The 15,469-nt window shown below is 47.5% G+C and overlaps 1 protein-coding gene across 2 annotated transcripts in view; it reads left to right on the top strand.

The window, feature by feature from the left end:
* The window catches only part of CACNA2D2 (calcium voltage-gated channel auxiliary subunit alpha2delta 2), a 521,624-nt gene that overhangs the window by 17,051 nt on the left and 489,104 nt on the right, over positions 1–15,469 (top strand). For both annotated transcript variants that reach the window (XM_075005174.1, XM_075005172.1), the window contains exon 2: positions 9,308–9,389. In XM_075005174.1, coding sequence (XP_074861275.1) covers positions 9,308–9,389 — 82 coding nt within the window. The remainder of the gene's footprint in view (positions 1–9,307; positions 9,390–15,469) is intronic.

The raw sequence follows: 15,469 nt of genomic DNA, 5'->3' as shown, positions 1-15,469 counted from the left end.
AGTTTCTGCACAAAAGAATAAATGGATACAGACCAGACATCAAGAAAGATAACCTACGTAATGCAGTAGGGGAACAATTTAACCTCCCTGGACACTCAATAATGTATTTAAAAGCAGCCATGCTTCTACCAACCTTCCTGCCCCTAAATCTTCAAAACCAGACTATAAAGAGAAACAGCAGAGCTTCAGTTCATTTGCAGATTTAAAACAAGTTATATATGTCCTGGCCTCTGTAATTTCCACTCCAGTACATCTGATGAAGTAGGTTGTACCCACAAAAGCTTGTGTCCAAATAAATCCCTTAGGTTTTAAGGGGCTGTTGGTTTTTGCAGAGACAAACTAATACAGCAACCTCTTTGAGATTTGGATCAGTCCAGTTTCTTAAATGAGGGGACTTTCACCATTTCTCTTAGGGGATCTGATTTGCATACTTCATGATATTGTCTTCTCAAGAAGTTGTTTGTATGAGGTTTGGAGGATGTTGACTCCTCCACTCTCCTACGAGCTAATGACTTTTGTTGTGCTGGGAACCTTCATAGAAATGGTGGGAACACTGGGATGCAACCATACAGTGGCTTTGTTTTTGTTTTTTTTTTTTTTTTAAATCACATCACCAAGCAGTGCGCAAGTGTCAGAGTGACAACATTCTGATGGTGAGATGCTGTGGAAACTTGACGCTCAGAACGTAATTAGGAGAAAGTCTGGTCTCCTTTGTCACCAGATCCCAGACACAGCATCTGAGTTGTTGCCAGTGCTGATTGTGTCAATCTGATTGTTTTTGCTAGTTCTCCATGATGTGCAGCATGTGCTTCACTCCCCAGCGAGAAGCTGGAATCCCATGGGCAGCTTGGTGAAAGCTGGACTGCTCTCCTTTCCATCTGGTGTTCGATTCCTGGAACAATTAGAAGTGCGAAGCTATCCTCCACCCCTCCCTTTCTGCCTCCCAGGAGAGCCATAAATTATACACAATAAACAAATAACCTAGCGTGCCTGTCATTACATCATAAAGTCAGTTAATAATTCATGCTGCTATCAGAAGCTTTGCTAAGCCTGCTCTTGCTTACTCCCGGTGATGGGATCTCTTCAACCTCTTCATCCTCATTATGGTTGAAAGACTTGATAGTCACTGATACAGTGGTGAAGCAGCTGAGATCTTGGTGGCACAGACGTGTTAATGTAAACCATTGTGCACCTATCTGGCTGCATGGACATTGTCAGTCATGCAGACTTAATGGGTAGTGAAAATTACAAGAGGATTTGTTGGATGAACCTCCTTCAGGCAATAAAAAGGCTTAATAAAACTGACACCTATTCACTCATTTATTAAAGCAGTATCTTGCAGCTCATCATTTCTTTTAGAGGCTTTAAGAATTCAAAGATGTGGTTCCAATCTCACTATAAAATAGTAGAAATCTGGTGTAACTGCACTCATTTCTGGACAGTTTCTCCCGACTGCATCAGAACTAAGGGTGATCAAGGATTTTGGAGGAGGGAGGATGTCTAGCGATTAGGCATCTTGACTTGCTGTTGAACATTGAGTGAACTTATCTGTGCCTTGTTCGAGGATGATAGCTGCCTGCCTTGCATATCAGCTGACTGAGTCTGCTCTCACTTATACAGTTGTAACCTATTGTTGTTAAAGTATTGTTCTCAGGCTCTGAGAGTTTGTGAGGCTTAGTTCATTCATGGTTGAAAAGGACTTTGGGATCCTCAGGCAGAAGAACTGCAAAATGTTGCTGAAAGCCCAGGGCCTTTACTGTGGTCACTGCATTTCCAAATGGTCATGTGATGTAATAAAGAAACCCACTCTGAGGTGGGTAGTGACTGGGTTGAGGAGCTTTATGGTAGAATTGCCTTTTGCCTCACGGAGTGCAGAAGAGGTTTCCTGTGGTTTTGATTTTTTTATTGCCATGGAAGTGGGAGTGTGTGTGAGTTCATGTGATAAAGGGATATAGCCATCTTGTGGGGACCCTTTGCATACCTGTTAAGTATGGTATTTGCTACATTTGACCAATTGACATCTTTCTATTAGCTGATCATCCATTTGTAAACAGCTTAATTTTTCTCTAACTTGATTTTTCATTTATTCACTGAATTATTCTTTGGCTTCCAGCTCCTCTCAGGTGGGGCTAGGCAGGAAGCTGATTGTGAGTATTTGGCTACGTCTACACGTGAAGCCAACATCAAAATAGCTTATTTCGATGTAGCAACATCGAAATAGGCTATTTCGATGAATAACGTCTACACGTCCTCCAGGGCTGGCAACGTCGATGTTCAACTTCGACGTTGCGCGGCACCACATCGAAATAGGCGCTGCGAGGGAACGTCTACACGCCAAAGTAGCACACATCGAAATGAGGGTGCCAGGCACAGCTGCAGACAGGGTCACAGGGCGAACTCAACAGCAAGCCGCTCCCTTAAAGGGCCCCTCCCAGACACAGTTGCACTAAACGACACAAGATACACAGAGCCGACAACTGGTTGCAGACCCTGTGCCTGCAGCATGGATCCCCAGCGGCGGCAGCAGCAGCGAGAAGCCCTGGGCTAAGGGCTGCTGCCCACGGTGACCATAGAGCCCCGCAGGGGCTGGAGAGAGAGCATCTCTTAACCCCCCAGCTGATGGCCGCCATGGAGGACCCGGCAATTTCGACGTTGTGGGACGCGGATCGTCTACACGGTCCCTACTTTGACGTTGAACGTCGAAGTAGGGCGCTATGCCGATCCCCTCATGAGGTTAGCGACTTCGACGTCTCACCGCCTAACGTCGAAGTTAACTTCGAAATAGCGCCCGACGCGTGTAGCCGTGACGGGCGCTATTTCGAAGTTAGTGCCGCTACTTCGAAGTAGCGTGCACGTGTAGACACAGCTTTTGATACGCAAAGTTTGAAATCTAAAATATTTTGACAGGACACAATGATCACATGGTTGCATGTATCTCTAAGATGGCAGACACTTGGGTTTCAGGTTCAAAACTCATTTTTCATGAATGTTCTCTTGTATTCCCTGTAAAATTATCTATTCTGTGAACATTCATGCCAGTTAGACTTATTCACTAAACTTGTGTTAAACAAATGGAGCACAAATTCAAGTGCATTTGTTGCCAAGCTTGATCTTGTATTTGTGGCGTACATCATTTGCCTAGGTGTGGGTTACAGGCTCATAAAGCTGCCTCCCCACATTAGCACTTTGATTTTATTTTTTTTACACCAAGGTCTGAACAGCACAGCTGAGGTCTGTGTTAGGAGCTGTACGCACATGCATCAAGATGCTCTTCTGCAGTGAGCTGACGAGACTGGGTTGGAGGGGGAAACAGACACAGAAAGGGCATGTGACATGGCCTAGGTGACACAGCAGGTCCGTGGAAGAGCTGCCGTAGAGTCCAGAGTCCCAGCCTAGGATTCTATCAATCAGACAATAGATCTTTCTTACACTGGATTTTCTGGAATTTCTCTCCCCCTTCTTCCCCTGGCCCCTCTGAGGTGCTAGTGGGTGAGGAACATCTTGGGGTTTATGTATATATGAATTGTCGAGATATATTCTCCAAATTATTCCTGATAAAAACCTGTGCACGTACATGAAATTAACAGTCATGAAAATGACAGTGTAGGCAGTTTGAAAATGAGTGGCAGAGTGGTCATTTAATTCCTGTGGCTGCTCTGTTACAAACCTAGTGCACTCCAGAAGTTCTGTTCAACAACAACAAAGGTTAGGCCAGATTTTATTTTCTGGCCAGTAGTACTGGCTTATATAGAGCTTCCCCTCTATAGAAGATATGAACAATGCACATGTGATGGTAGTTAGAGGATTAAGCATTTTGAAGAAAAGACAATTAAAAGGGAAAGATCCAGCACAACAATATTTTAGACAACTCTATAATTAACTTTATTAAACAGCAATATTTGGGCATTGAACCAAAACCTAGGGATTGGAGTGAAGCATTCTTGGCTGAACATATGCTCCATGAAGTGTATATGCTTTCTATATAATCCACTGAGTTCTGAAGCTGCATATCCACTCAAGTTGTTTTCCCCATTGTTCTTTCACATTCCTCCTGAGTCTTAGTTCTCTTTTGGGTCAGGAGAAGGATTGTCCTTTGAGTTACCATTCTTCACTCAAAAGTGCCCTCCTGGCATCGGTCTGCTAATATGTGGTCCCCTCCCCACCTATAGTCCCTGAAGTGCATAGCTGTCACACTCTCTCTTTCCTTGTATTCCTCTTTCTTCCCTCATAGGGGACTGACTTTGGGATGCATATTATTGAACCTCCAAGAGCAGCTTGTGAGTTACTCTGTGTAAAGCTCCCATTGGGAAGCAGCTGTTGTCTATGTGAAGCGTGGGCCAGCTACTCAGCTGGTGTAAGCTGACAAAACTTCACTGATGCTGATGGCACTGCTTCTTTTTAACACCATCTGAGGATCTGATCCTGTGGCTTGACAGCACATCCAGCTAATTGATGGCATTAGAGGATTGGAACTGTCCAGCTCTGATACGCAGTTGGAAAGTTTTGGAGTTCTTACCTGTGACCACAAGCCAATGGAATTTATCTGCTTTGGTGGCTTCCCATTGGGTGTGAAGGCTGCTGTGCAGAGTATCCCTGCTAAAGGATGCAGTCTGCTATTTTCAGAAATTTGAGGGAAGGAGGAGCTTGGGGCAAGGAAGGGGTGTCACCTAAGGGAATGAGAATTTCCATGAATTTAGCAGTGAATGCCCCCAGGAACGGTGGTGGTGGCGGCAGCTCAGATGCATTAACCAGGCTTCCATGGAGGTATGGGACCTTGAGAAGGGGTACTGGCTCTGGTAAAAAAGGGTCTGATCCAGGTATGTCTAGAATAGGACAGCAGTCAGAAAGGAGAGCCACCGTTTTTCTGAAGGAAAGTATGTGCTAGAGTGCAAACTTCTTGGATCCCATATGGCGCAGGTTGGATTGCAGCATTGATTTGTCTCTTGTTGGGCTCTGAGTGCTAGTAAATATTTTTGAAGTCCTGCTTTTTAAAAAAAAATCCATTTTTATCTCCTCTCTAAACAAAAAATCAAATATGCAGATTATGAAATCAATTAACGTTTTAAAAGGTTTCTTTGAAGAGACGATGACAAAGGATTTCTTTTTTTTTTAAAAGATTTTTTTTTTTAATTTGTTACAAATTGTACAGAAGGTGATAAATTGTGCAGGGGTGTGTGTTGGGGATGGGGGGTAATGAAATATGCAGAGGTTGTTGGTTTTGAGTGCCAAAGGAACTTGAATTTACATGTTGCATCCACACATGGGGTCAGAGTTTGCTTTTAGCTGGAACTGAGGTGAGCTGTGTAGGATAGTCTTTGAATGGGTCAGAGGGTGGGACCACAAGACTGCTTCTCTGTAGAATGACAGCACCTATCTGTCTACTTGTTGAGTAGAGTCCTAGAGGTAGGAGTTTAATTAGCTAGATAAGGCTCCTTCAGGCTGCTGCAGCTGGAATTAAATTTAGGAAAAGGTTTTAGAACATAGCTCACAAATGGAGCCTTGTGACTGGTAGTGCATCTGTGTTGCTAGTATCCTAGTAAGTGCTGCGTCCTCGCTGTTTGCTTTATATTTTATTTATAAACACCATTTCACAAGAGTGGTAAGACACTCTGGACCGAGCATTTTGAGGAATTATTGCTCCATGAGCCCCGTAACACCACCTGAGGCGTGCAATAATGGCCTAGAGATGCAATGACTGTCACGTCTTATTGCTCACGGCTTCTACACCAGAGTTGCGTTAGAGTAAAATCTCCATGTGCATAATGGCATATCGGGTTTTTTTTTTTTTGCCCTTTTCATTCTTGTTCTAATCCCTTTCTTTTAAAATTTCCAAGTGAAACAATCACAGAAGCAGGAGGTCAACCAAGGTAGAAGAATAGTAATATGTTTTTAAATAGTATTTTTCTACTCAGAACATGGCAAGTGGTGGGTGAAGAGGTATGCCAGATTCTAAGGTGGGCCTGGCTTTGAGCATTCCTATTCACCCAAATCACTGTCTCAATTGTATGGTGATGAGTGCATTTAGATATAAACCAATACAAGCTCTTGCTGGTATAGTAATGTCATGTAATGGTGTGAAGCATTTTTCTGTGATGGGTGAATGCTGACAAAAGCCTAGTATAGTCCCAACTATACTGGCAATCATCCCCAGCCCCCCGTCCCTCCCCTTTTGCTGGTATAGCTTGTTTATATTCATAGATCTGGCATAAGCCTTCTTCCCGTCCCCCAATCTTCACATAAAGGTTCATCTACAGTAGGGGAGTTTGTTGGTATAGCTATACTATAGCATACCTTCTGTATTGTAAGCCAGTGGTTCTCACCTTTTCCAGACTACTGGATGCCTTTCAGAAGTCTTTGTTTTGTGAATCCCCAAGTTTCACTTTGCTTTAAAACTACTTGCTTCAGAACATGAGAATGGGCATTACTGGGTCAGACCAAAGGTCCATCTCGCCCAGTATCCTGTCTACTGAGGGTGGCCAGTGCCAGGTGCCCCAGACACCTGGGTTGGACTGAAGACAGTGATCAAGTGACTTGTCTCCTGCCAACCATTTCCAGCCTTTGACAAACAGAGGCTAGGGACACCATTCCTACTCCCTGGCTAATAGTCTTTTATGGATGTACAAAATTAGACCTAAATGTACAAAAATGTTACAGCACACAATGAAAAAAATTCACATTGTTTTTACTGTAAAATTACAAATTATATGGTGACCACCAGGTTGAGAAAGGTTGATCTACTATTTAGAGCAGTATAAACAAGTGATTGTCAGTGTTTCCTGTAAGTTGGAGGACTTGTGGAGCTGCTCAGGAGAGATTCAGATGCTGCCTAGCTGATTAGCAGAGTGCCCACAGCTAGGTTTTTCTTTGTTCTGGTGGTGCACATTTGCTCATGTCTTGATGCACATAGAAAATTTGTTCTGTATGTGCTGGAAAAGATTAGAGGGAATGGTGGTTATTGTCTGTATGAAATTTTAATAGCCTGTTGTAAAACCAGCAAATGTCTAGATGTGTTGACATATCCCCAGGAAGACATCCATGTACCCCAGGATACACGTACCCCTTGAGAACTACTGGTGTAGGCTAGGCCAGAGATGCTTGGATATGCAGATGCCAGTCATGGCTCCATAGTTTAAGGCTCTGTTGAGTTTTGCACTTGAATCAAAATTCCAGTCTTTTTTCTTATGCATGGGAGCTTAACTTATCTCCTCCCCAAAATGACACCACTTATTATGGGGACGGAATGAATTTTCTGTGGATTTAAGTAATTTGTTTAATCAATTTGAGTTAAAATTAATTGAAAAATTTGAGCACCCTTCTTGTCAGTTTTGTGTGTATGTCCTGAATAATCTGAACATAATAACATAGATACTCCAAACTTCCCACATAATTTGAACTGTCTGAAGTCTTGTATGTTGGCTCCACTTGAGATTTTTTTCCCAAAGGATTAATGGATACTGAACTGAATGAGTTGTAGTTTCATCTGATATGACAGGTCCACAGTTCCTAGAAATAGATGGGATGGAGAGATGCTGTAGGTAGCTAGAATTCAGTGAAAAATGCCAGCTGTGTACTAAGATCTTTTAGAGAGCTTCTGGAACCTGTGACCCTGTACCTTTAAAACAGCTGTCCATGTATCTTTGCTCTCTGCCTCTCAGAGATAATATCTTGCCCATCTGCTCCTGTCTGCCTTCTCTTCCTCTACCAAACTCCTGAGGGCAAAAATCATAATGTCACCTGCTTTAGAACATTAGACTGGTTGACTCAAAGAGATGGGGTTTTCAGCATAATTAATTCTGTAAGCCTGGGTTGAATAGTTATAGCAGCCTTCTGTTGACAGCCTCTCGTGTAACATTAACAATTGGCAAGAGGTCCACCTGTGAATAATATCGGTGTCTGCTGGACCAGATTCCTTGCCTCCTAAGGGCCTCCACTCCAGGTGTTCACAAGTGATGCTTCTGCTCTAAAATAGTAGCTGAGCTGATATGGGGTGAGTTTTCCTCAGTGGAATTTGTGCCTAATGGAAGGACATCCTGAGTCCATGCTTGACAATCATTAGGCTATAAAATAAGCTCTTAGCTTGGGGTTCCCCATCTCTTGGCCTTGCAGAGAAGCTAGTTTGTTTCAATGGCATCAGGACTACAGTGGACATGTGTAGCCATGATCTGGGGGAAATTTTCCTGCATTTTAAAATGGACCAAGGCTGATCTGTCTGTTGCATTCTGCCCTTGCCACTGCATGATCATATTGCTGTGTGGTTGGCTTTCTACTTCCCATTACTGGCCTCTGTTTTGTCCACTCCTCTTTGGCTCCATTTTGTGATGCAGCACTTAGAAACAAATTTTGCCATGGGAATAGCACTGAAAATAATTAGTATGTACACAAGCCAGCAGCATTCTTCCCAAGCCAGGTGGGAGATTTGACATTTTCATGGCCAGGAATTAAAAATAAAAAAAAGTCAAGGAAGCTCATTAAAAGCAGAAGGGGATTAAAAACTGGGGATTTCAGTAGAGTTGTCTGTCTGTTATTGGTGCAGATATTTTGAGTGGAGGGGGAAGTGTGGAGTGTGCTGTGGACAGGTGCAGGACTGCCGGCAATGGGAACTCTGGCTTTAAAGGAATGACAGTGAAGAGGCCATGCTTTAGCTCCCATCCCATTCTGGTCAAATAACCCAAGAGACAGCTTTGCCAATAACCTTTCTTGAGACCTGACAGCACTGCCTTGTATGAGAGTGAGAAACATAGGGGCTGCTCATTAGTTGAGAGTTGTGATTCTCCTAGCCCTATATTAGGCTCCCAAGTGTGTCAAATGCTGTCTTGTGGCATTGCAGTCAAACAGGATAACTCTGGAAATGCCTTATGGTAGTCGAAAGTCCATTTGCTAGCGGGGGTAAGGCATGGTCCCCCGCTGGAGGACCTACCTGATGCTGAACTAGTTCTGTAGATGTTCTTTTGCTATGGAGAATTGCCTGTCGCTCCTGTTTGGACGAGTACTGAACCACCCCAGTCTTGGATAATCCCTTTGGGATACACTCTTTTTGGGCTCTCCTGCTTAGTAAAAGGGAGAGGGAGGTATTTTGCAATTACTGTTTTATTTACTGTCACAAAACCCTTTTTCTTTGTGTGTAAACTTAAAAGTCTTGAAGCTCTGAGGACAGATGTCCTTGGTATTCAGCCCACATGTAGTACTGCAGATACAGAGCGCAGTAAACTTAACTGTGGGCACTGTTTTCCTTCCTTCTCCCCTTCAGTTATCCTGCTGATCTGCTAAGTATCAGGGCTCTGACTCTGCATCTCTCTCCCTCTTGCAGGATGCAGTACTGGGCCAGAAGGCTGGAGCAGGAGATTGATGGAGTGATGAGACTGTTCGGTGGTGTCCAGCAGCTCAGAGAAGTAAGCTGTCTCTCTTGCCCTCTGTTTCCTTTCTTGTGGCTCTGAGCGCTCCCATCTTTTTAGAGAAGCTGCCTGCATGAACGCTGGTAATAAGTCACTGTTTCTCTGTGGGCAGGTTCTCAATGCCCTGTGCCTCTGGTTGCTAGTCAATTTGATGCATTTATCAAGTGGGTGTCTTCCTGGATTCCTGTATGGGTGTACAGGGCTGTTATCTCAGCACCTCATGTTCTTTCCCTGCATTGTAGGATGTGCACACACTAAATCCAGATGTGCATGCTGCCAAGGACACACAGTGCTCATATGCACCTTGTAAATTGAAATTGCCATCCCTAAAACAAGTTCTTTTCAGGGAATAATTTGAGTGGTTGGTTTTGCACCTAAACCCCCTAATGAAGCCTGGTGACCGGTAGTCGCCAAGCAATAATTTGCTTTCCCATGTACAAGTGTTCACAAATAAAACCCTCAGAGGCCCCTGTTTTCCTACCCCTTGGTTCCTCATTGTCCAGTTAAGCTGAGAAGCCAGGGACTGAATGGTCTGTGGCAGCAGAATTCTGTCCTCATTCTCTACCATTGGAGTTGGAGTAGCAAAAGGAAACCCTGTCCTATTTCTGCCCATGCTGAACTGTCACTGTGGAGAAGGAGCAGGGACAGCTAGTGAGGAAGGACACAAGATGTGGGGGCGGTGTGTGTGTGCATGCACGCACCAGCCACCTGACTGCACCCCCCACCCGTGACTCCTCCCTTTGTCCACAGAAGAAGTGGGACAACCTGCACTCTGCCCCTCCCCAGCTCCATGCTGTTGCTTCCCCCCAGTGATCCCACTTGAGGGCTAGTGAGGCTTCAGATCTGGTGCCGGCAGTAGGGATCAGCCCTTCTGCACTCACCGGTAGTGGTGGAGACTGGGGAAGCAGAGTGACATGGCCCCAGCTTGCTCTCCTCTCCCAGCAGCCAGCCACATTGCTCTGCTTCCCACCAGTGGGAGTGGTCCCTCCCCTCTCACACATGAGGTGTCCTGTAGCCCACCACCCAAGGAAACAGCAACATAGCTCTGCTTCCCTGCCACTGCCAGTGAGTGAAGGGGCCCAATCCCTGCTGTGGGTGCAGGCCTTCCCCACACTCCTGGTAGTTCCCTCCTCCCAGGGTATTGTGTGTGGGGTTGTGGGGGCGGGGGGACACGTGGCTCCTTGGATCCCTTCATGCATCCCCCTGAGAAAGAAGGCTTCAGCCTCCAGGGGCCTCTGCTTCCTCTTTTGTGGTACTTCCACTCTCACCTTTTAGTTAACAAAAATGGAATAATCTGAAGTAAATATTAAAATACTGGCTGTGTGAGAGCCCCAGAGGCACCAGACTCTTGCAGAGTGCTAGCTACATTGTTCCACCATTATAAAGTAACGTGTATATTTCTGTGTCCGATTCCATTCGTTTACCCTGGCTTGAAGGAGGTGACACTCCTTTGTTTTCACAACAATTAATCTAGTTTCCCACCATCACCACTGCCTTGTCTAAATGCAGACATGGCACTGATTTTAACTTTAAATTGTGTTTTAGATGCTGAAGAGGTGAACCCTATTTAGAAATTCTTTGTTTGGTTTATTTCAGGCTAGGTTAAGTTGTTACTATTTGACTTAAGCTAAATTGATAAAGGCTAGGTTTATATTTATTGGAGAGCATCCAGACCACCTTTTGCATCAGCTTAATGAAATAAGTTACAATGGTGCTGTTACCTGAGTTGCAGAAACTTTGCTGAAAGACTAGCTCTCTGATCAGAACTAGGCTCTTGGTGTTGGGCTCCTAGCACCTGTTGTACAGGTTTAGATATCTGCATGGCTGGCTATGTGTGGAGACATAATGGATGACATGATCTTCAGAGGAGGACCACCTGAAAAGGACCACTACTTAGTTCCACATCTGGGACTGCACATTATTCTCCTTTTGCTTTTCACTCCCATGCATGTTAAGTAGGCACATAGAAATCCACAATGAAATAATCTTAATGTTGTGTGACAAAGTCCCAAGGAATGTCTGGTGGGTCCTGTCCCTCATGGCAGTTTAAAGAAAGCCTCAGAGGCTCAACGCATCCCTTTACTCCACCTCCTGTTTTCCCAGAGGCAGGATACAGACTACTGAGCCAGTCCCATCATTGGCACAGTCACAGTGTGGGAAGACCCCACTTAAGTGTTGGGTCTCCTCCTGGTCCTTCCAAGCTGTCCTGGGGGTGTGGGCAGTCCAGGGGGAACCCAGTCCCCTCCCACTCATTCTAGGTTCTGGCCCAGGGACGCTATGTAGCTGCTGCTAGAGGAGCTAGCTCCCTCCCTGGGCTCTTTCCCCCCTAGTACCTTCTCTGAGTAGCTGCAGCAAGCCTTTTCTCTTGCAGGCTCTTGCTCGCAGACCTTTCCCCCTTCCTGGTCCATCCCCTCTTCCTTACCTGAGGGAAGCCTTTTAAAGGGTTCTGCAGGCTTTAATTGGTTGCAGATGCTGAATTAGCAGCAGGTGCTGGAGTAGCCTGCTTCTTCAGGCTGACCCTTGATGAGCCACAGTCCCTAGGAAACATGAAAGCACACATCCAACTGCCCATATATTTGCCCTCTATGCAGCTACTGTAACCTGTGTGGTGGGCTGGTTGTATGGGGAATGGTTCTATTTGCTCCCCTGGGCCAGTTCCCCCCTCTTTCCTGCTCTTTTGCAGGCTGCTTCCCCGCCTTTCCCAGCTAGCTCTTGGAGCTGCTTGTGAACTTCTTTTGCCAGGTGTTGGGGCATGTCCGAAGGACCCTTGACACCCAGGAGGGCATTGTCCGTGTCACCACTGGTGACCCTATTGCCTTGGACCCTAGGGTTACCATTCATCCTCCCACAATGGTTGTCAGTGCTGATTGGATGCTGGAGGATGCCTGTGTGCTAGACCTAGAGGAGTGTGCAGATGCCAACACCGTAACGGGCAATAGTGCTGGGAGGAGAGGATGGTGGGGCCTGTGACAGGACGCGGACAGGGCCAACCCCTTGGGGGGTTCCTCCCTTCCTCTACTGTCCCATTTTCCTTTCCCCTCTTGCCACTGCACTGGTCCCCTGGCCCTTCCTCTGCCACCCAGCCCACCTCATCAGGGGTTGGGAGCTTGTGTTGGGGAGGCGCAAAAAGCAAGGTGCGCGCACTTGGCACTCCACCCTGTCTGATAATGGGGAGGATGTGCTGCGCAAGCCCCCGAGGGGCGCAGCAGTCCCAACCCCCTGCTGCCGACCAACAGCAAGGGATGGCCAAGATTGCCACGGCAGCTGCGGAGGGTACCCCTCCTTCCACCTTGAGATCTCCGCCCACGAGGCCATGGTGAGCGACCACTCTGAGCTCACATCTGCCATGCGCTTAGAAGTGGTCACTGCTCCGACCTCAGAAGGTGGGTGTTGGCCTCACCTTCCTCTCCTAGGAAGCTGAGGCCCTGGGCCTGACCTTGGCTGCCTCAGTTGTGGATCCCCTGCTCCTGGAGGGCTGCGGGCACGACGCTTGCACCCAGCTGCCCCTTCCATCCCTTTTTCCTCTGGCTTCCTCTGACCCCCTTCACTGCCCCTCCCTCCACCCCCAAGTCATCCCAGGGTGCGCCCTGCCTACCCAGCAGGGAGTGGCGTCCCGGTTGTGGTTGTCGAGTCCCTGGGTGTCTCTAGTGGGCCAGAGCTCCCGATGTTCCCAGACACCCCCAGCACCGGGGCCTCCAACCCTGCACTCCCTTCAGTAGCGGAGCCTGACACTGGGGACAATTGTATTCCAGCCCTTATCCCTACTACCTTCTGCCCTGTGAGGAGGTGTCTTTTCCTGGCACCCTTGTCGCTCGGGCTTCTGATCCTCATCCTCTGCCCCATCCCTACTCCTGGCCCCACCCTTGTCCCCGGTGCATGTCCTGCTCCTGACCCTGATTTTCCTCCTCCTCCTCCCCCTCCTAATACCCTCCCTGTTCCTATCTCTGGTGTTGTTCCTGCTTCTGTCTCCTTTCTACCCCCTCCCTTATCCTGTTTTGACTACCCCCATGGCCACAGACTGTCATTAAGTGTGTTTTGTTTTGCTCTCTCCCAGCAAGTCTGGGGCTGTTTTCCCTCTGTGAGCCCTGCTCCCCCGCCCCATCCCACGGCAGGGACTCAATCCCCGCCTGCCTACCTTTGTTGGCCATTGAGCTCACAGAGAGTTCGCTGGGGAGAGTACCACCTTATCCTTGAGACTGTGAGGGCCATTTTGCAAGGGAGTAAAGGGACCAGGAAGAAGGATGCTACTACCTACCAGTGGGCCCAAGGCTTCTGTGACACCCTGCTCACATTTGGGGTGGGTCATGGATTGCTGCAAGGCCCTGTCGGACTGCTGACACTCCCTTAGGCAAGGATCTTCCCCAGCCCTCACAATGCCGCCATTCATCTTTGCCACTCTAAACGCTAGGGGCTGCAGGTCGGGTCTCTCTAGGTTTCAGGTGTGCTCCTTCCTTCAGGAGAAGGGTACTTGGTCATTTTTCTGCAGGATACCCACACTGTTCCAGTTGCTGAAGTCAGCTGGCGTGAGGGGGCAGGGTCTACTTCAGCCACCTCTTGGCCCATCAAGCCAGGGTGGCAGCCCTGTTCTCCCCGAGCCTGCAGCCCGAAGTGCTGGGGAGTGTTGAGGTCATGCCAGGTTGCTTGCTGTGGAGGGACTTGCATTGTATTCATCAATGTCTATGCTCTGTCCCAGAGAGGACACATTTCTTTCAGCAGGCCTCTGCCTTCCTCAACTCTGTGGATCCTCACACATGCCTGGTCCTGGGTGGGGACTTTAATTGTACCCTCAAGGAATGGGATTGCATGGGGACCAAGCAGTGCCTGGCCACCACAGGCATCCTCCAGGAGCTGATAGACTGTCACTGCCTCGTGGGTGTCTGGTGCAGCTACCACCCGGATGAGGACACTGTGTTCCTCTTTTCTGGATGGTCGGTCAGCAGCCATCCCACTCCTGGTTGAATCATATCTATATCTATATGTATTTGATAAAGCGGTTCTTTGCCCATGAAAGCTTATGCTCCAAAATATCTGTTAGTCTATAAGGTGCCACAAGACTTGTTTTTTTTAGTCTATGTCTCCTGTCATCATCTTTCACAAGCCCACTCCTCTACTGTTCAGCCGGCCCGGTTCTCAGACTACCACTTGGTGACTGTGACAGCTTTCCTGTGTTCAGGGAAGCCAGGGCCATCCTATTGTCAATTCAACAACAGCTTCCTGGGGGTAATGGGCTTGGTGGCATCCTTCTGGGAGTTATGTCTGGCCTGGTGTGAGTAACAGCACGCTTTTCCCTCAGCACGGCGGTGGTGGGATGTGGGGAAGATGCTCACACAGCTCTTGTGCCGTGACTACTGGGGGGGGGGGGGTGGGGCAGCTGCGGCAGGATGCAGTGATACAGCAGCTGGAATGGGAGATCTTGGAGCTGGAGAGGCGTCTGGACACCAACTCCGGAGATCCATCTCTCTGAAGCATATACCAGGAGAAGTGGGAGGTGCTCCAGGTCCTTGACAACCTTCGGGCCTAGGCGCCTGTGTGAGATCTCACATTCACCTCCTCCAGGAGATGGATTGCAGCTCCTGCTTTTTCTGTGCCCTGGAAAAAAAAGAGAGGGGCTTAGAAGCACATTCTCTGCCTGCTCACAGAGGATGGCACCTCCCTCACAAATCCAGTGGAGATGCGCAAGAGGATTTGCGCCATCTATGCTGCCCTCTTCTCCCTGGATCTGACCAATGCCAGTGCCTGCAGAATGGTTTGGGACAAACTCCCAATGGTCAGTAAGGGCAACTGGGAACGGTTGGAGCTACCTCTCACTCTGGCCAAGTTCTCAGAAGCCCATTGTCTCATGCCCACCAATAAATCCCTGGGCATGGGTGGGCTGATGGTGGAGTTTTAGCTTGTGTTTTGGGACATCCTCACCCCAGACTTTGTCAGTGTCTGGGCCAAGTGCTTACTAAGTGAGGTCCTTCCCTTGTCGTGCAGGAGTGCATTGTTCATTTTGCTGCCTAAAAAGGGGGACCTTAGGGTCTGGCATCTCAGGGGCTGGCATCCCATCTTGCTCTTCTGCATGGACAGCAAGATCA

Source organism: Carettochelys insculpta, chromosome 11, assembly GCF_033958435.1.
Source record: "Carettochelys insculpta isolate YL-2023 chromosome 11, ASM3395843v1, whole genome shotgun sequence".
Lineage (NCBI taxonomy): Eukaryota > Metazoa > Chordata > Testudines > Carettochelyidae > Carettochelys > Carettochelys insculpta.
This window is presented reverse-complemented; position numbering and strand designations above follow the sequence as displayed.